General features: G+C 39.4%; 1 protein-coding gene across 1 annotated transcript in view; it reads right to left on the bottom strand.

Moving 5' to 3' along the window:
• The window catches only part of CD109 (CD109 molecule), a gene marked incomplete at both ends in the record, with an annotated part of 79007 nt that overhangs the window by 36788 nt on the left and 19631 nt on the right, over positions 1-22588 (bottom strand). The window contains 10 exons of the mRNA XM_084261152.1: positions 633-695; positions 790-891; positions 1231-1470; positions 4040-4149; positions 5430-5565; positions 6669-6765; positions 9125-9209; positions 9827-9866; positions 18738-18863; positions 19009-19239. Coding sequence (XP_084117278.1) covers positions 633-695; positions 790-891; positions 1231-1470; positions 4040-4149; positions 5430-5565; positions 6669-6765; positions 9125-9209; positions 9827-9866; positions 18738-18863; positions 19009-19239 — 1230 coding nt within the window. The remainder of the gene's footprint in view (positions 1-632; positions 696-789; positions 892-1230; positions 1471-4039; positions 4150-5429; positions 5566-6668; positions 6766-9124; positions 9210-9826; positions 9867-18737; positions 18864-19008; positions 19240-22588) is intronic.

Below are 22588 nucleotides of genomic sequence, written 5' to 3' on the forward strand. Positions count from 1 at the left end.
TTTTTTTTTAAATCTGCTAGAGAGTGCTTTTATTTTAGAAAATGCACATGAATGCCCACATTTTATATTGCCCTAGGGTTTCCCTTATCCGGTTTCCTATTAAGGTCTCCTGAAGGAAAAGAAAAGAACTGCAGTTATAATTACTATGGTATAGGCTGTGTACAAGACATACATTAAGTACAAGATGGGAGACCGATGATGGTATGTATAATAAACCTTTCAACTCAGATGCTGTAAGATAGAGTACAGCAGTTGAGCCATTAAATAAGCCATTAGCCAAGCCATTATTTTAAAATGCTTCTGACAAGGTTCCTTTGTTAACGATGCTACCTTGCCTACTGGACCATCTGTTTTCTCAGGACATAGGTCTTCTCACAACCTGACAGTTCTGAACCTGCATACAGGCTCTCTCACCCCCCTGCTTCCACCCATATCTAGGTAGCAAAATCAGGCCTCTCTTTCAAAAAAGGACCATGCTAGTGGAAAAGGAGTGCTTGTGCCACCTCTTTCACAAAGCACAATAAAAAATGCTTAATCTCTGTAATGTTCAATCACGTTCCACTCACAGGAGTATTTCTAGGTCTGGTTAAAATCATCTTGGGTTGTCCTTGTATGTAACATCAGTAACTTACCAGGTAGTGGAACTCCCTCACTTGCTTGTTGCTTGCAATACTCAACTCAAAAGGCTTCCCAGCCTAGATAGAGAACATGATTGATATGAATGAGCATGGAAACATGATGATTAACTTGAACTATTCTTATCTTGGCAAGTTTTGTCTCAGACTGTACCTTTATATCCTGGCTCTCCGTTTTAACCTGGAGATAAGTCTGGCTGGGGGAGCTGAACACATCATAAACACCTATGTTGGTACTACTGCCGAGGAACTCTGCCTGTGAGAGAATGGAAAATAAAGTTCTTAACAAAAGAATAAACTCTGTGTGATGCTCACATATATGTTACTGTCTACAAGAGCATGGTAGTAACGGCAGTACAGGGACGCTTCACTGCTTGGAGAATCAGTTTCCTTTTTTCCCTTGCCATCTTGGTGCAATTATTTAGATCACATTTAGACAGGATCCGTCTTCCCAGCTCTGACATGAATACAAAGTAAGGAAAATAACAGTAGGTGATGTATAAGCCGTTGCAGGTGGCAGGAACAGCATCCATTGATCAGAGTCGGCTCAATTTGGTGTGTCGCTGTTCCAAAGCAACATATTACAAAGCAATACCTGAACTCTCAGAGTTTTTGTATCAGACAGGATTGGAAACTCAATATCAATTATTCCATTTTCTGGGACAGTGTAATTCAGGACATGGACTGTCAGATTTCTCTCCTCTGTTGCCTCATTCTCAAGGTGAAAAAGTGAAGAGTGATGATAAAACAGATCTGACTGTTGTGCAGTGATTGTGACAAGATTCTGCCTCTCTTCGGCTGTCAGCTGATTGCTATCAGAACGTGTCACCTTTAGCTGAAAACAAAAAGAAAGTAAATTCCTATCAAAGTTTAAGACTAAAATTCACAACACATAACAGGAAACAATATAATTGTACTTGCATCATATAAAAAAAAACCCTAAGGGCAGCCTCAGATTTCTCACACAGCAGAAACTTTATTTTTAATTCCTTGTGAGCCCTGCAGGTAGGCAATTCAGCCAAGAAACAAATTATTCATTACTCTGGAGTGCAAAAAAAGAGCAAAAGCAAAGAAGATGGAACCCAAAAGGTGATCAGCCTTTCGGCTCTCCCAATTACTATTCCTGTTGAAAACACCTGACTCTCCAGAAAATTATGCATATCCTACCTGAAGCTAGAATATTTAATTTTAACACATGTATCTCACCAGTACCGCAAAGGACAACCTAATATCATGTGCAGAAAAACGTGTCAGATGAACACAGACAGTCCCAAGCCGGATGTCTTTATGGATTCATAAAATGAGCTAAAGAAAAGACTTAAAACAGGCCAAAATTTGACAGTCTGTAACTTCTTCATTCCAGCATCTATCAATCAGCACTACAATTTATATTGATGCTTATTCCCATATTCAAGCAGATTCTCATCCATAGTAAAACCATTCTCCTTCCACATTATACGCTGCAAAAATTCAACTTCTATATTTAAAAGCACTAATGTTTCCCATTTCTCTTTCATTCCAGAGGTCTGTCAATCCACTACCTCGCCTCTTCTGCCATTACTTTACTATCCTCTCTCTGTCCAGCATACACACACCTCCACTTACTACAAATAGCAGCAGCTGTTCCTTCACATTGTTCTGGGACCGTAACTGACACTTCCTTCTCTGACAGTTGCAAGCATCGCTAAGTGCTTCAGCTACCCACCACTCAGCTAGCTCATCTTTGGCATAGGAAGAATAGTCTGGAAGAGTAGGCACGTTACAAAGTTCAACAAGGACAGAAGTTGGACTCAATGATCCTTATGAGTCCCTTCCAACTCAGTATATTCTATGATTCTAAGTGTAAGGTCTTATACATGGGAAAACATAATCCAGGAGCACAGCACCGGCTGGGAACTACCCAGCTAGGGATCAGCTCTTTGGAAAGGGACCTGGGAGTTCAGGTAGACAACAAGCTCAATATGAGTGAACAGCATGCTGCAGTGGCAAGGAAAGCTAACAGGATGCTGGGCTGCATGAGATTGAGAAGTCATTATCCCACTCTACTTCACACTTGTCAGGCTACACCTGGAATACTGTGCTCAGTTTTGGCCCCTGCTATACAAAAAAGGATGTGGACAGGCTGGAGAGGGTTCAGAGAAGGGCCATGAAGACAATCCAAGGACTGGGAAGCCCACTGTATAAAGAAAGGCTGAGAGAATTGTGGGTTTTGAGCCTTGAAAAAAGGAAACTTAGGGGTGACCTCATCACCATGTTCTAGAACTTAAAGGGTGGTTACAAAGAAGGTGGGGAGTCCCCTTTTACAAGGAGTCATAAGGAAAAGACAAGGGGTAATGGGTGCAAGTTACTCCTGGGGAGATACCAATTGGAAAGAAGAGGAAAACCTTTCCTAGTGAAAACAATCAGCCATTTGAATAATCTCCCCAGGGGAGAGATTACCCAACACTGGACACTTTTAAGATTTGTCTGGACAGAGTGTTGGACCATCTTGTCTGGACCGTGCTTTTGCCAAGCAAGGTTGGACCCCATGATCCTTAAAGTCCCTTCCACCATGGTATTCTATGATTCTGTGAAGAAGCAGGTCAGGGCTGGAATCAATCTGGGATGCTGGCAAGGAAAATGAAAAGGACAAAAACCAAAGACCCAAATGATCAGGGTAACATAAAGCTATTGCTTGTGCCAGCCTACTCTGAAAGTGCATTTTTAGCCTATTTTATTGGTATTTAGGTCTGATTTCTACAAAGCAAAGGCTCAAGAATTGTCGAGTCAATTCCCTTTTCCAAGAAAAATGCAGTGAAGCAATATGTAACCTCTGCTAAACACAGAAATACTAAATGCAGACAACAGGCAGCACAAAGAATATTAAATACTTCTATAAGAGGACAACAGCTGGTATGAGAAAAACAAGAGAGAAGGCAGAAAAGACACTTTCACTTCATGACAATGTAGTCTGATGAGTGTCACTGAATTTTTTAACAGCTGCTTAGTTTTATATATATGCATTATAGAAAGTATAAATATATATATATACATACGCATACACACAAATATGTACTTTAGAAATAAATATTATTAAGAGGGTTGGAACACATTAACTACTCTATTCTTTTAAAGCACTGTCACAGAATGGAAACTGAAAAGATTTTTCTTCCATAAGAATGCTGACAGACTGTACTCATGTATATCCCACCAACACTACAGTATTCCCTGCCACTTTATCCTTTTATAGAGCAAATACCGCTAAGGTTAGCATTTACTGATGATGTCTCATGAAAAGGAGGTAATTTGAAAACAAATCTGTAAATTATACTTAAAAATCTGAGGCAAATTTTGGTATCTAAGCAAAAATGCAGGAGAATTCATATTAGATTATGCACAAATCATAATGAAACAAAAGAACTTACAGTAGCTATGAAGTTCAGAGAGGGTTTTATAACTCTAGAGTAGTCCATAAATTCAATAAAATAGTCACTCTGCTTTGGAAATATGATGGTACTTGAATTTTGGGAGATTCCTGTTGAATAATTGTATGTGTTTAGACAATGTATTTTTTACATACATATTCCTTTAGCAGCAACACTATTTACTGTCCATGATTTTTAAATAAATCTATTTTTTTTTTCACCATTTCCATCCCTATACCTCTTCATCCCTTCAGCTGATGATCAGTACAGTGGTGGTATACATTATTGGTACTGTTCTCTACAACACTAAATAAGCCATACTATGTAGTGCTCTACTCCACACAGACTATGTCAAAACAGCAGAAGGAAGGAATTTAAGAATCCCAAATCAGCCAACTTCACCTTGCTGGGGTTTCCACAATAAAAGCTAGTTCTGGGACAAGCATAATTTTTTCTGGGTTTTTATTCTAATACGCAAGATACAGTGAAACATGAACTCAGAAGAAGTCTCCGTTTGCAAATCAGCTGGTCTAGAAGAGGGTAAAGATGATGGGCAACGTGAGGCCAGAGAAATTATGTGGTTTGCAAACAAACAAGTAACGTAAGTTTGTAATTAAACTTAAGTTTGTAAAACTCGGGCTAACACTAGCAATTCTTTATCATAGAATCATAGAATCATAGGGGTTGGAAGGGACCTCAAGAGATCATCGGGTCCAACCCCCCTGCCAAAGCAGCTCCCCAGCTCATATTGCACAGGTTGGTGTCCAGATGGGTCTTGAATATCTCCAGAGAAGGAGACTCCACCACCTCCCTGGGCAGACTGTCCCAGGGCTCTGTCACCCTCACTGTGAAAAAGTTCTTCCACATGTTGGTGCGGAACTTCCTATGTTCCAACTTGCAGCCATTGCCCCTTTGCCTGTCTCCACAGACCACTGAAAAGGGGGTGGCCATTCCCCCCTGCATCCCATACTTCAGATATTTATAAACATTAATAAGGTCCCCCCCTTAGTCTTCTTTTCTCTAGGCTGAACAGTCCCAGCTCACTCAGCCTTTCCTCACAGGGGAGATGCTCCAGACCCTTAATCATCTTTATGCCTGCTTTTTCTCAGTCATTGACTTAATCCCCCATCTGAACAAATCTTTTGCGTTCTTATGTCATCTGGTGTAGACTGTATTCAACTGAGTGAACAGCTGGTTGAACTATTTAACATCTAGGCAAGCAACAGTTCCGGTAATATATTCTTTCAGATTATAGATTTGCATGCAGATGGCTCATGCTGCCATCAGTATGTGCTGCTTTTCTAGTGCTCTGAAGCCCTTCCACAAAGCAGTAAGCTCTTCCTGTACCACCACCATTTTGGATTTCTCTCAGAAAGCATCAGCCACATACCTGTGAGCGACTCGGTGACCACTGCGATAATTTCTATCGGCTCTGTGTAATCACTGTCACCGTGGTGCCACGACTGATCAGCATTCAAGCTTTGCAACATAAGCTTGTTACAGGTTACATTCACAGATCCATTTATCTGCAATGTAGAAATAAAAAAACTGCTGAACTAGCAAATCCAAGGACACATTTTGATCTGCAACAGCTTATTTCTGGTTACGTCCTGTAGCTCTCCCTACATACAAGTTCTGGAATGTCAACAACACAAAATTATTAACACCAACCTTTATTTTCTGCTTTCAGTAACCATTTTTATTAAATCCAGTAGAAGTTCATTACTTTTTAGAGCCAAGAATGCTATACAGAGTTATATTTCGGGGGGGGGGGGGGATGTATTTTTTTTCTAATATCTAGAATTATCCACTTCTACACAGTCACAGCAGCAGTGGCTACACTCTACAGAAAAATACTACAATCAGGTTCCTGCCTGAGGAGGTGGGTATACCCTGTCCAGCATCCATGGGCTCAGAGTTTCTGTAGGCTAAGTGCGACTGAAGGCACTGAAGTCAGAACTGTGGAAGTCAGCCTTCACAAAGCGACAGGCACACCGTTTAGCAGAAGTTGCACCTGTTTTAAACATAGTCCACAGCTCAAGGGTAAAACACCTGATTTTGCAAAAGGATGCCATGAATCTATCACCATTTTTGAGTCTTCAGATCAAAACTACCTGCTTTTTTAAAATTTCGTGCTCCAGGTTACAACTAGTACAGTTACTCCAATGTAATTACTAGGCAATTAGTAGGCAAAACACTTTGGTCTCTACCATGCTAGAGCCCCAACTAAACAATTGCAGTGGCCTCCTTTGGCCTTGTAATGCAGGGCTGTGTGTGCATTGGCACACACAAGGCCAGGGAGCATTCCTGGGCAAGGGCCCTCCATCACCTACACTGCAACAGGGGCTCCTGGTGAGTTTTTCTACCTGGGCCAACTAGCCCTCTCCAAAATCATTTCCATGAACAGCTCAAGAGACCAGAGCAGACAAGTGTCATTCCCAAAAAGCAGACTGAAAATAGGCACTTTGTTCTGGAAATTAAAGATAATTTAAAGCTATCCATAAAAATCACTGCATAGACCATGACACCTGAACTTGGCACTTGAGAATGGTCCTGGGTGTATTTAACCTACAACAGGAGACATAGCCTTAGAGTCTACAACACTATAATCTGGTAACAAAAGACTCACCTCCATTGTTGTTGTTATGTTTCTCTTATTTGTCCAGTAAGAGACAGAAAGGCAAGTGACTGTTATAGTTCCTTTCACTGGCTTTCCATACATGTACCTGAAATAAGTCAAAGTCAATCAACGCACTACTTCCAGGGCTTGGGCTTCTGAAGAGCTCTGAAGGCAAGAGATTCCACTAAAATAAAATTTCCCTGGTCTCAAATATCGCTAGATTACATTTGTGCTTTGAAATATGGAGCTTTCAATACTAAGGCCAGTTTATTGACACTAAAATCAGGAGCCCAAAACCTGAAGAAGGTATACAGCAGTGGGAATCACAGAAGCACAGAACGTTAGGAGTTGGAAGTGACTTCAAAAGATCATCTACTTCATATTTATAAACATTAATAAGGTCACCCCTCAGTCTCCTCCAAGCTGAAGAGGCTCAGCTCCCTCAGCCTGTCCTCAGAAGGAAGGTGTTCCACTCCCTTCATCATCTTGGGACACTCTGCTCTTTCCCGCACATGAGCTCTACAAACCTATTACTACTACTACCATACATTGTAGGGAATTTAAGTATATTAAGCTAAACTGGAAGAAAGTTACTCTACAAAACACCAACTAATCATCATAACTAATATACAGTGGATTTACAATGGGGCAAGGGAAGTGCAGGTGTTATGCGTCCCAAATGCTGGAGATACAAAATGAGAGGTCTCAAGATACTTGTATTCAAACAATTTACTAATCACAGTACAAAGAAATGATGGCATTATTACATGGCAAACATAATTTGCAGCTGTGGCAAAACTGAGAAGTGTAACATATTCACTGATTCACAATCTGCAGTTAGCAGCCAGTCATAAACCACAAATTTTGTACAAATATTTCCAAGTTATATGTAAGAGAAACCATGACATTATCAGGCCTGGTCCTTATAGAATGACAAAGAAAGATGGGGGCAGGGAAACCCAAAATCATTCCAGTCTGTCCTTATTAATATATTCAGAAGCAATAAATGTAAGTACTTTAAACCATTATGGATTTGGCTGGCAGCCACTTAAGTGATATCAAAACTGAAAAGCAGAAAGGAAATGATAATCAAATAGTGTAGTTACAGGAAGAACTCTGACAACACTGTCTTGCATCTGAATTCAGTCTTTCTGAGCAGGCCTAATTACAGGAATAAGCTGCCATTAACCTTGAAACAATACTTCCATTGGGCAGCATCCCTGTATATAATCTAATGATACTCCAGGGATGAGAAAGTAAAAATGTTTTATGACATCTACAAGTGTAAATGGTATATAAACTACTTGTATACAGAGGCATTATGCCTATAAAAACAGTCACCAGGAATTAAATCATACCCTATAAATAATTATGACATATCAATACAACTTTGGCACTGCATCCGGGTCTGGATTTATTGCAAGAGGCAGGTACATTTTCAAACACCTTATGAGAGCCTAATGAAGGAGTTAAGTACCCTGTGTGTGGAAAACCAAAACAACTTAGGAAAACAATTCACATTGGCATATAATAGATTCCAAAAGCAAAACAGAATGCGTTAAAAAAAACTGAGGAAAACTTGAGAAAACCAGGTCTATAACATTAGGTTGCATTCCCTCAAGGAAAGGAAGCTTTTTCTCAACCCCAAAATTTAATTTAAATAGTGTGTTAGTAATTTCTGCATTTTACTTATAAATGGAGTACTCATTTAGAAAATATGTATTTTATGGAACTAAATAACCCAAGAAAGACCTCTTGTTTCAGGTCTTCTTGAATGGATCTATCAGGTAGCTCCATCTGGCTCTCATCTTACAAAAATAAAATTAAGTTCTATTTGGGATTAATGAATATTACATTTTTTCTAGATATTTTTCCAGCTGAAAAACAAAATATTACATATACAATAGCCTACAGTATAGGCTTTTCTGAATTTCTCAAAAGTATTTAATTCTTCACCCTTTATAGTTATTTTGGCATAGTTACTTTTTTAGGCAGAAAAAGCCTATGGTTCTAATCTAGTGTGGATAAATTGGATCAAGAAGGATGTGCATAGAAGTTTGCATAATTTTCCAACTGATCTAATAAACTATAGTTACTCCACCAACAGATCCTGGCATGATAAGTTTGAGAGCACCATAAAAGACCCATAAGAACAAATAAAAAGCCTCAAAATATACTTTATAAGCAAAAGATTCCAAAAATTTTATGAATAAGACAGCTAAAAGTATCTTGCCTATATTCTAGAAATACCTTTACAAGACCAAAAGACCTAATTATAAGCCTGAAGATCTAGCTAACATTGTTACAACAAAATCCAGTAACTAGAAGTGGAAGCTAGCCAGGTAGTTTAGATTATAAATCTCTTTTTTATCAGTTTAAATGTGAGTTTTCACTTTAACACTTATGGAGGCCCACAATAATTTTCTTAAGTGTGAAGGTGACAATTATATCAACAATTTACTTACTTTGCAGTGACAACACCAGTTACTTCTTCCTCTCTCAAAGAATAGTATAATGGTGTTGTTATCACAACATCAAATTTTGGTAAAACTAAAAAAAAATACAGAAAATACTACATTCACACAAGAAATAATATATTTTTCTTTTAAGTAATGAAGGTAGAATGTGCAATATGACAAAGACCGCTACAGTTTCCTAAGGAATATAAGGTAAGATGTAGTTGTAACCCATCCCTATGCATGCTTCAGACTAAGACTTTTTGTTGAGAGCACCAAGCATTGTAAGAGCAGCCTGCACACAAATCTGTAAAGCTCAAATATAAAACATTCAGCTTACTCAGCCTTTGCAGAATCATCAGCAAGATTCATGATCAGACATTATACAGATCTTTTGTGATTAACACATTGACTGCACAATCCTGGCAAAACAAGGACAATAACTGCATCTCATAGGCTTAAGGAAAGTATTTTAAAGGTTGCATGATATCCAGGCACTACTGCAGTAGGTCATGAAAACTACCAAGATAAACAGGGCAGCTGATAAGACTCTGGTTTTCCCAGGACAGAGTCAGACTGAGATGCAAGAGACCTGGAAATTAGGATTTCTGGGAGTGTTAGCCAAGGGAAGCTAGCCTCTCTGAACTCTAAGTTAATGGAGAATCAATCACCAATTTTGGTCACTAATAAATGCCCTTAAGTGACACTTACCATATTCCATAACCGTAAATCTTTGATGATGAACTTGACCCTATTGAAAAAAACCCAAACATGTATGAGCATACACACAAAGCAAGTTTAACAGACCTTCAAACCCAAATCCCACCCACATCAACTTAATTGTAAGTTAAATTACAATTCCTGAAATGATGTGATTTAAAATCATGGCTCAACCATTATCTGCTCCTGTTAATAGATCTCATTCAGGAATCAGCAACAAGTATTTCCACCACAGAAGGATACAGGAAGCTCACACGTGGCAGACTGTAAGTATATGTAATGAAGAGCTCAGAGACCTTCCGATCTGCAGACACCTACATCTGGCTGGTTTCTCTATGAAAAAAAACCAAAACCCAAATATCCAAGCTAGCTAGCACATACTACTTAGCAGAAGTACTCAGTCATTGTGATGAACCATGACTGAGCTACCAATACCTTTACTGGCTCATTTACAATTAACTCAAGTACCTCTGTATGAAAGGGAAGCTGCTACAATGTCTATCTAGAGGACAAGACCATTTCTAAAGCATGTGTAAGGCTCTTCATTAACTCAAAAGGCAGCTGAATCTTTATTACAGCCTCCAGTGTCTAGTTACTTCAGCAGAGAGTCCTGGTTTATACCTTCCCATCTTATTTATTTGTTAGTTAAAAATCAATGGAAAAAATTACTGAATTTATGATATGTTGGTACTTGTGTTCTCTTCCAGGTTCTTTTTTCACTCTGTTCCTAATTTTCCTCAGGATAGTATCTGAAATCATATGCTAGCATATCTGTGAGATACTGCACATTAGGCTGTATCTGTCACATCACTGGGAAATTAATTTTGAATGGCTTTTTTCTTTCTCTTAACAGTCAATATTCAGCAGCTATTTTTGTTCTTCAGTAGAATGGCAGTTGACCCAAAAAGTCATGGTACTCAGCCACATAAATTTAGCTTTGGTTGCCTTACTCACTTGCTCTTCCTTGCTAAAGCGCAAATAATTCTGACCAAGCATGTAGATAATTTGTCTGCAGACACATAACCCTCATTCAAGGTCTGTTTACAGCATCATGTCAAAAGCTGCCATCAGCAAGGTAATGACATAAAGTGATTTACAAGCAGTGCTTTGAACTGGCACTCTGAATCTCAACTGATCTGGTTGACACAGGGATTGCACTGGAGCAATGATTTTCCAAGAGGAAAATCTGAGCTCAGCAGGGCTCGAAGAATGTGCTAATAAACCAAAGGAGCCTCAACTCCTCAAAGGATGGGAAGAGAAAGGCTCCCTCTGAAAGCCTATTTTGCCTCCTCACTTAGGACTCTTTGGGAAGTAAGTGAAAGATCAAGACAGACAGCAGTCTGTCACTAGGAGGTGGCTGCTTTGAAAGGTTCTATCACCAGTTGCTGCTGAATTGTATGTTGATGTGGAGCTCAGAAGTCTGATTACTTCTTTGATTGCTTTATTACTAGTCATCATATGTGCTGGAGTCTCTCAGTGAATATGGTTTGAAATATTGGGCAAAGGAGACTGAATATGGACCGGCAATTGTCAGGTATCATCACGATATATCGGATGGTAATGAGTGTCTGTGGCAAGAGAAGACAGACTGAGAATTCTGGTGGGAAAAAAACCTTGGATCAGGATTCAACCTGGAAACAATTATAACTAATCTCTCTTACCTGATCAACAACTTTGCAAATTAGGCATCTCAGACCAAGCCACTTACACCTTTATATTTACACTTTTCCTAGCAAAAGACTTGTATTAGAGTAAAAATCAGCTACCGATTTCACGATGAGTGACTGATTTATATTCCTAGCTTTGAAAAGATAATATGCAGAATCTGCTGTTTTCCCACCATCTGTGCAGATCATAATCTTGACAACACTAAATGCTACAGCTCTGACATGCAGTCCACAGGCTACTGTCAGGTAATCTTAAGAACAGGTAGTTTGTGAAAATGACCTGTAGAGAATTTCTCTCATGTCTGTTTCTCTGCATATCTTTTATTTCCAAAGTTATGCACGTATATGCCACAGCTGCTGTTAAGCAAACCATGAACAGAACATTACCCAAGCTGGCAGGATGAAAAAGCATCTCCCCTGAAAATTAGGATTTGTTTCACATTACCTTAGAAGTAAAATAGATAGATAGATAGATAGATAGATAGATAGATAGATAGATAGATAGATAGATAGATAGGATAGATAGGATAGACAAACAGACAGACAGCTAGATGGATAAATAAAAGCAAGCTAAGAGAATTGTTAAGCAGTAGAAAACAGATTAAACTGACACTATTGCTCGCAAGCTGTTCTTCACAGTGCAGAGAAAAGACCTTACTACGTCATCCAGATGTGAACACCAAGCCACCAAGCTGTACTTATCACTTTTCAGGCAAACTATGCAAAATAGAACATGTAACAGCATTTCATCCAGGGCAGTTCCTCAGGGCAGGGCTGTCTCTCTGGCAAATATTGTTCAAATATTTTGGAGTGGAAGTTGCTAAGCCAGTTTCCAGGAGTGGTGGTTTTTGAGACAAGCGGTTAGTTATATATACAACTCAAGAGAGTTTTTTTTTTTTTTAAGATAGAAAAACAGCACCATGCCTATCCCACTTGTTTCCAGTGCTGCTTTAATCTAGTACAGTTTTTGTCTTCCATACCTTCTCCTGCTTCTTGAACACATTCATCCTTCCGGACTAATGGAATTTTGCTCTACATGAGCATTTCTTAAACTGCAAAACGTCTATTACATTCTGTGCATAGCCCAGACATTTAAGAAAACAGTACCAAAAGGACAAGCAGATAAGTCTTCTGAGAGGATGATGGAGCCTTTCTGCAGCTGATCCTTAGATGCTGTGGACCCTGACATCTAAGAATTACCAACAACTACCGTCCAGATTTTGCTCTGCTGTGATGAGCCAGTCCTGTTTGAAGTCATTTGCGTGTAATCCAACAAGTGAGATCACACAAATTGTTCCCCACACTTTTTTTTCTTCTTCTTTGGCACTTCAAAGTCCCTGAAACCAATCTGATCTATGTCCGTTCTCTTACTTGTTTCTGACACTTACATGTGTCATGAAATATAGCATCAGGAAAGACTCCGGGTGTGATCTCAAGGTTTCACCCTGAAAACTGTGGTACTGACACGGGCTGTATTCCCGCAGCTGCACCACCATCACACTGCCTGCCTCAGAAACATGCCTTGGCTTCTGCTTTGCAGCTAAATAAAATTGATTTTTATCTAGACAGGATTAACAGAAACATTTTACAATCACTTTTCATGCTTTATTTTCACATGCAGAAAATAAACTCTAAAATAAAATTCTCTATGAATTCTCAAACCTATGTTCAAATCCACCAGCATGGTCTCTAGAAACTAACCAGAGTCCCACAAATGTCACCAGTATTCACACTACCAGGTCCTGATTAAATATTAAATTTTGCAAACTAATGAATACAGAGTGAATTCCAAAGGTTTTACATACAGTCTGATTTTGAAGGAAGGTGACACTTCTTATAAGTAATGATATAACCTCAAACTCAATGGATCAAATGTGAAATTTTTAACTGACCTAGAGTAAAACATGACAGGATTCCCTGTGGATACACTGTAATAAACAAAAATCTCAAAAGTTAAAAATATCCAAGTGCAAAGTATACAATCAACCCCAGTTGATTTTGAAAGTTGCTTTATAGCTGAAGATTAAAAAAGAAAACAACCTCTTCCAAAATATTTTAGAAAGCTCACATTGCACCTGAAACATTACTGCTCTTCAATATTTGATAACAAATTTCCAAATAACAACTTCCATAAATTAGATGACAAAATGCCTTAAAATTAGGAACAACAACTGGTCAGAGATGCCTACTACTAAAACTCAGCAACTAAAAGCCTTTCAGCACCAGACTCCACAACAGGAAATATAAGATATCCAACTAAAATACAAGGTGGAGACTTGGGAACCAGACTGTAATTACTCTGTCTTAAGTTTTCTTGGAACAGCTGTACTAACACGTGAACTCTTATTAAAAAGTACTACAGGATACAAGCAGCCAGAACCTGATTTAAAACAGGATTCAGAGGCAATACTTCCAAGAATCCAAACTCAGTGCACTTGGGAACTGCTCTGTAACTACTGGAAGGGAAATGTTATTTACTGACTTAATAACATGCTTTAAAGACAAGAGAGAAACTTGAGACAGAAAGGCCGGACAGATGACTATTTAACTAGAAAGCTCGTGGCACGAGGATAGCTAAGTCATACAGAGATCAGCCTGGGTTTCCCAACTGAAGATATTCCTAAAGCTTCAAGTAGATCCCTAAGTAGCACTGGATCTCATGTGGACACAGGGCTAGCAGTAATAGTTAAGGATAGGTAGGCATATCTATTAAAAATGCCAGACATAAAGTAACTTCCTCACAATAAATCCAAGTTCTCAGTGAACTCTGTTAACAGGAAGGGACTGGGGAATCCACACAACTTCAAATATGACACCAAAAAAAAAAAAAATCTGTATCTCCCTTGGAAAGAACAGTTGCAGAAAAGAGGAATATTCAGGCAATAGCTAGGAATATCCACTCAGAGTGATCCAGGTCACTCACTAGGTTTCACTGAACACCAATTAAATCTCCACCACATCATGTACATACAGACAACTGCTGCCTTCAACCTCAAACTGCAACCTAACCATATGACCTTGCATTTCCAAGCATAAGCTCACTTGCAACCAAGTGAATCAAAATATTTCCCATATAAAAATGTTCTCCTTTATTCTGCAAAGTTTCTAGCAGGCTTCATTCACCCACTGGTCTGACATACAGTGTCTTTGAGACAATCCACTAACAGAGCTACTGTAATAGTTTGAATACTGCAATAATGAATTAATCACAGAATAACAGAATCACAAGGTTGGAAAAGACCAACCATTCCTGTCCTATGCTAAACCACATCCCCAAGTACCTCAACTACCCGTCTTTTAAACACATCCAGGGATGGTGACTCAACCCCCTCCCTGGGCAGCCTGTTCCAGGCCCTGACAATTCTTTCTGTGAAGATTTTTTTCCCAACATCTAATCTGAACCTGCCCTGGTGCAGCTTGAGTCCATTCCCCCTCATCCTATCCCCTGTCACTTGGGTAAAGAGACCATCACCCCTCTCTCTACAACCTCCTTTCAGGTAATTGTAGACGGTGATAAGGTCTCCCCTCAGCCTCCTCTTCTCCAGGCTAAACAACCCCAGCTCCCTCAGCCGCTCCTCATAAGATCTGCAATACCTTTAATATATTCTGAACAATAGCCTATCCAACGTTAAGATGCTGTGTGGGCAAATGCTACAAAAATCATGCATATTACTTTGCAATGATACTCTTTTAACTCAGATTTTGAAAATTAAAGTGGGGCAGGTGTAAGTGATGGAGGAAAAGGAGTCTGAAAGTAAACAACATAAGCTTCTACAAGTGGGGCTTGGGTCTGCTGTTTTATTCCCACAGGATGAGCACTGTGAGAATAACCAGGGTTTTCCGGACCCCAAAGCCTACAACTCTTTTATTTTTTAAACATAATATACTGTTCTTTTTCTCCTTTCTTTTAATTTTCAATTCCGAGAGTTTAATGACAGAAGGAACTATTTAGCCCGACCTGCTTTCATCCCAGGTTTGCTTACTTGAGTATTCAGCTACTCCAGCAACTCCAGTATTGTAATGCATCTTCCAAAAAGGGAACTCAAATATTTGAGTACCAGAGAAGTCCTTGCTCACATTTTTTGGTTTTCTTTTTTTTCTCTTTTTGTTCCAACAATTAAGAGCTTCGTTGATGAAACACATACATATTCCAATGAGAATTTCTAGCAGTTGATATTTACTATGCCTTTCTCCACTAGGTTAAAAAGACTCTTAAAACCTGTAACAGGATTCACAGACCGCTGTCAATAAATCCATTTATTCAGTAGATCCTTTGATATACAGTCAACAGATGGGACCTCTGCAGACTCTAACCACAGAGCTTCCTTTCCTGGCTCCATCCACAAACTCTGTCATCAGTTTGTATTAGAAACACCCTGGGTGAGTGTTAGTTGTCCAAAAGTCAATCCACCCTTCTTTGACAGACCTTACATACATTGCTGGTTTTCATTAGGATTTTGTACAATGAAAGACTTTACAAAAAACTGTTACATCAGTAAATCTACCTTATAAATCAAATACATAATAGCCCTGAAGAATTTAATGTTTTATCAGTGGAATCCCAAATCACCTTTGTCATTTTTTTTTCATGCCAGATGACAGGTTTAGAGTTTCCCATTTTACCTCACTTACCATTTTCAGTTAAGGGCACTCAGCTTCCACTGCTCTGAGATTCATTTGACCACACACAACCATCACCCTTATTAAAGGCTTCCATCTCTACCATATAATTACTGTTTTCTCATGTTACTGGGCTCTGCCACCACTGGATTTTCTTTTGTTCCCAGTAAACTTTAAAAAATCTTCCATATATTTATTAATGATCAAGTTTTCCTTGGGATCTTTAGATCTCCTACAAATATGCAAGAGTTCAGACTTTCATTTATACTAGTATTTATCCACTTACTAAATGTTGTGTTTCTTACATATTAACCATTCCCCCGTTAATGTAAAAGGAAGATCTCATTTCTGTTCTGTCCAAGTTATCTTTTCCCAAGAAAGCATTTTGTTAAATGTACCAAACACATTTTGCAGTACTTTCCACATTGAACTGCCTCCTGTAACAATGGTGAATAAAGAAAGACACCCTAATGTGATGGGCATTGTCCCAACCACTGGACATTATCCATGCCGCTGAAGCATTCAGAGCTCAATTAAGAACCCCAAACACTGCTAAACACCTAAGCTTTTGAAGTGTAATTATAGGAAAAAATAAAATATGATATAGACAACCTAAGAAAGAGTGAACCCCAGTAGATCTAACATGAAGGCAAATGGCTGCAACCAGGGTAGCCAGCAGTGACACTGTGCCAGCTTGACCCTCAAGGCTTTCCAGTTAACAGTTCTTGATGGTCTGTAGTTCTGTGGATTTGTCCAGACGTTTTTTGATCCCACCTGAGTTCTCAGTATTCACAGCACCCACCACCACTGTGCTCAACAGATCAGTTACACTGGTTTAATTGTTCTGAATTGCTCTTTACCTCCTTCACCTGATGCCCTCTAGCTATGCATTGGAAGAAACAGTGAACAAAATGTTCCCTATTTGTCTTCTCTCTGTTACTCATGACTTGAGAGACCTTCCCGCCCTGTCAAATGATTTCCATGCTCGTTAATTTTCCATAGTACACTGTAGACAGCTAAAACTTAGAATACCATCTCTTATGGTCTACTAACACTTCACTTGTCAGTTTTCTTGCAGCTGTTCCATTAGCCCAAATTAATCTAAGGCATTTTTCTTTCAAATTTACAAGGGTTTTTTTCTCTTCTTTTTGGTTTTGTTTCAGGAGGGAGTGGCACATTCAGATCCTGAAAAGAGCTGTTGCAGATCCTTCACATGTCCTCTTGACTAAAGAATTACTCAACGCTCACCAGAACGCTCAAGAAAAATGTCACACACACTTTTTTTTGCCTGTCAAGAGAACTGTTGAAGGAGCCCACCAGTGTCACCAGCGTCTGTTCCCATGTCTGAGCCACACTTCCTCACCTCCTGAAAAGCACCCATGCAGCTGTGCTATCAACCAAATCAGTCAGCTGGTCTGGGTTAGGCAAAGAAAATCAGACATGCTTTTCAATTTGGGTCATTTTCCCAGCATGCTTCAGGTGTCAGCCTTACTACAGCTGCCTCAGAGTGCCTGACAAGCTACTGAACAGGGATGGGAAGGAGCGGCTGAGCACCGGGCCAAGGGTGGGAACAACTTAAAACATTTTTCCCATTAAAGACAATAGTGATGACTCCACACCCACATGGGAACACGTTTGAAAAATCTAGTCCAGACACTCACTTGAGCACCACCCTTACCTACATCAGCCTATAGAAATCTGCCAAGCATATAACTGGTACCGGTGAATATTTCTCCCAAGTAATACATGATCACAAGAGGTTTTCTGCCTTCTACTCCACCATCTCCTTTATTAGGAAACATTAAGCAGTCCTGTTTGTACTTGTCAAATGTCTCTCAAGGGCCATTGCAAGCCAAATCGGAAACACAATTCCCAAATTACAGGCATTTAAAGCGGGCTGAATAAACCTGACACACAGAGTTTTGAACAGCTAAACCTCCAGCTACTTTTGCAACATGTTCCATGGTGTATGAGGAGTGCATGGCTTAAAGGATTGGACTGATAGAGCTGTTGCCAACAGCAACATGCAAACTAGATCATACCAGTTTTGTTATGCAATAATCCTGCTTAACTAGCCATCCTTTCTATTTCTCATAGTTATTTTTTCCTCAGTAACTCCCCGGTCGTTGTGAATTGCTGAAACATCCCTAAAATTAGGCAGACATTTGTAAATGACAATCTTTGATTCCACACACCTCAAGGCAGTGATTGGCTGCACAACAGCGCACAAGGAACCCCTGTATGTTTACTTAGAAAATAAATATAAGGGCATTGATTTCACTGAAGAAAAATACCTAGTACTTTATAAAATCATTTATATTAATATTAAACCCCCTCGCGTTTTAAATAATATTTGTATTTTAGAATCAAACCCCGGACATTAGGATAAAATGCGTATGCTTTTTTTAATCCTTCCTTACAAAGCCATACGCTCCTGAAAATCTTGTGAGGTTTATGTAGTATCTTGGGTGTGCTGTGAGGGAAGGATTTCCTCTTCTCGTGGTCCATGCTTATTTCCATGCTTATTTCTGGCTTTTTAAATTGTAAATACAATTCCATTCACATCTATCAGGAGAAATGAAACCTCTCTCTGACTGGACAATGTTAATACTCACATTCACTTCCACCTCTATGGACCAGTCTCCTAGTGGAGGGTTCATCGATAACTGAAATTTTTTGGAAATTACACCCAAATCACCCTCCTCCATCAACCACTGCTGAATCAACTTCTTCCGAGGATCCTAGGAGAAAAATCAGGCTGCATGTTAAACACAAGTGGCCTTGCTAGCAAAGTTTAGGTAGCAACACATATGACCTTTACTTGTCACACAAAGTTAGAACATAGGAGAAATTCCAACATATAAGTAGGTTCCTGTGGGTACTTACTCGTATATATATATTCAGAGATGCTTTGTACGGTTTGAGATCAGGGTAGACAGTGACAATCCGAAACATCACGTCCTGTCCTGGTTTATACATAGATTTATCAGTCTGGATGAACACGGAAATGCTCTTTGACATGTACATCAAGCTGGTACGGTTAGAGAAGATGCGCCGTCCATCAGCACGGCCTTCCACCAGTAATTCGTAATTCCCAAAAGCACTGTTCAAAGGCAGCTAAAAAGAAAATAATGACTCCCTTTTAACTATCAAAAATACTCTTGAAAATATTATTATTGCAAAAACATTTGATAAAGACCTGATGTATTCCTGAACTTGTCAACTTATGTAAAATCTCAAAAAGAGAAAGAGGACTTCAGGGCTTCATTTCCACAATTACCCGAAAATTTCTTAGAAGAACTTTTCAACATATTTGCATCTAATTTTCAGTACTAATCGGGTTTTCAACAATGTAAATACCATTCATACACTCAGACATGCACATTGTGCTCTCTTGTCTCTTTTCATAGTTATTTAGAGATTTCTTGGGTTTGATTTTGGAGGCTAATTTTTTAGTAATGAATTTTCCAAAACTAAAAGAACTGAAGAAGCTATCTGAGGGCAAGATGAGCAGGACAGTAAGAAAACCTCACATTTGTTTTTACAAGCTTTAGCTTTGTACCCTATGGGGTAGAAAAATCAAAACCAGAATGAAGATCTCATGAGGTGAGATACTGTTTTCCAATAGAAACCACTTATTTTGTCTCATTTAAATGTAATGATTCTAAATTATGGAACATACCACAAGTCATCTAGAAAGAAAAATAATTATTCTTTCCAAAATCTTAAGGAACAAAGGAAGAGGCGTTTTAAATGGTTAACTTGTTTAGAGTAGACATTGAAGGCTCCTTCAGCACTGGCAGTAAACACAGACATCTCTGGCAAGGAAATTTAGACAACATAAGACCAGAATAACCATGCAGAAGTCTCTCCCTCTGTCTCTCCAGCAGGCAGAGGAAAGCTAGAGCTCATAATTCACATGCATCAGTTCATTTCCTAAAGTTAGGTGGGAGGAATCCCAGCCACGGGGGTCAAAAGGCTCAAAGCAGAACTGCTGCACAACTCAGGAATTCCACCTCAAGCAGAGCCTGCACAGACAACTAATGACCCCAGGGGCTTCCCAGACCAGATGCTGGCTTCTGCATCACTGCCTGCTTAAGCGTGTCTGTTTGAAGAAGGGAAAGTGTTTTAACACAATGCACAGCTGGTTCCAACAAGTAGCCCTGCTAAAAAAGTTTAAGAGTCATATGCTTCCGTTTGCAGTTGTAACAGTAAATCTGGAGTAAAACCTCTGAAGTCAAGACAACTAAAACAGACTGGCTAGCATTTTTCAGCATAAGATATGGAACTGAAGCACTCTTCTTGCACTGGTAATGCAAATTACAGCTGTTAACTCACCAGGCACAGCACTTCAAAAGTATCCTACCAAGCCCGACAATGAAAGGCTGTCGTGCTGTCAAAACTCATTTGAAGAGCTCACAGCGAGGTAACAGAAATTCCCAAGTAGGGAAAAACATCATAAGGTGACAAATGGCAAATGTCTGTATTGAACATGTTTCCTTCTCCATGTGATTACCTATAAAATGGAATCACCTACAATTTCAACCCTCCCTGTTGACTTCCTGTTCTTAAAAACAAGCCACAGGGAAAAAAAAAAAATCAAGAAGGGGAAACAGAAACAGCCTCTCTTTTTCACCCATGAGCAGGCATATAATGACAGAGGAAGAAGAGATTCCCCCTTTAAAATCTGGACTTATATAACTAAATTTTACAGGCAAAGCACAGCACTGAAATAGACTCTGCATTTTCTTCAACTTCAGGTTTTTGTATATGCTTGCCAAGAACATATGATTCACATATTTCAACACTGTCCAACTTCCATGCCAAGTGTTCTGGAATATATTAAACTGGAGGAACAGCCTTAGGTACTGCATCTGTCAAATATTACCTCAAAATTAATTCATTTACGAATATTACATTAAAGAAGGTGCATTCCCTAAAGCACAGACAGGATCCCTACAAAAAGTCCAGAAAACACTATAAACATTTAAAATCAAAATGGGGTGATATAAGCTTGTTTTGCCTCATTGTAGCAGTGAATTGTGCTCCTGCAGCATTATTTTAACATACTTGCAAGGATTGTCTTTGTTTCTTCTTTAAAAGTCTGTAAATGCCATTTAAAGACCTCATACATTCTTCTGTATCTTTTTCCTATCATGAATAATGATAGCTAGCATGGGCCACTCCCTTCATTTTTATACTTCTTATATTTCAAAAAATCTTTCCTTCCTGCCACATGGTGACAAAACCACTTGTTGCACCTTTCTTGATGTAAAAGCCAGGGGCAGTGAAGTTTGCACTGCCACAGAAGTGGATTAGGAGAGCTGAGGTGCAAAGTAGCCCACCTTCTGGTTCACACATCTCAGCTAACAGAAACTGCACTAACATAACACTTCCAGAAGGTTACTGCCCCATAACGGTAACTACTTACCAAAGTCCCACCAACTCCTTCTTTAAAGGGTTTTTTGTCAACCCAAATATGAGCAAGACAGCTTTTAATAGTAAGTAGTAGGAACTTGCTATGAAAATATTTTATCTTAGTCAATACATCCCCAAGTGAATGGTATTACTATCCCCATTTTGGCACTCCTAATGTAAGAGAGAAAAAGGACATCTCACATACTTCTGACCACACCTGCCACCAACACAAGCATCTCAGACAAAGAAGGTATTGTTTCCTCTGGAAAAGATGACAGCTGAAACCAGAAACTTATTACCCACCTTCTGCTACCAGCCAACTACACTTCGGGCAAAAAATAAGTATAGAGTGGCTACCAAAATGAAAAAAAATTTAAAATGAGTCAGTTTTCATCACTTCAGATAGTGGCAAGAGAGGGAGGAATTCACCTCATCAAGTTTTAGGTGCTTGAACACTTTAACACATGGCCAGTTTATCACAGAATCACAGATGGTATGAGTTGGAAGGGACCTCTGGAGATAATCTAGTCCAACCCCCTGTTGCACAGGATCGTGTCCACAGAGGTCTTGAATATCTCCAGAGAAGGAGACTCTACAACCTCTCTGGGCAGTCTGTGCCAGTGCTCTGTCACCTTCAAAGTGAAGTTTTTTCTCATGTTCAGATGGACGTTCCTGTGTTCCAGTTTATGCCTACTGGTCCTTGTCCTGCCACTGGGCATCACTGAGAAGAGTCTGACCCCATCCTCTTGACATATTTAGATATTTCTAAGTATTGGTCAGACCCCCTCTCAGTCTTTCCTCATAGGACAGATGCCCCTAATTATCCTCATAGCCCTCCGATGGCTCACTTCTCTCCAGTAGTTCCCTGTCTTTCTTGAAGTGGAGAGTCCAGAAGTGAGAGTAATATTCCAGATGTGATCTTGTCCAGGGCTGAGTGGAAGGGGAAGATAATTTCCGTCAACCTGCTCGCCACACTCTTCTTAATGCAGCCCAGGATATCACTGGCCTTCTCGGTCATAAGGGAAAATTGGTGGGTCATGGAAATCTT

This window comes from Gallinula chloropus, assembly GCF_964237585.1.
Source record: "Gallinula chloropus genome assembly, chromosome: 3".
NCBI lineage: Eukaryota > Metazoa > Chordata > Aves > Gruiformes > Rallidae > Gallinula > Gallinula chloropus.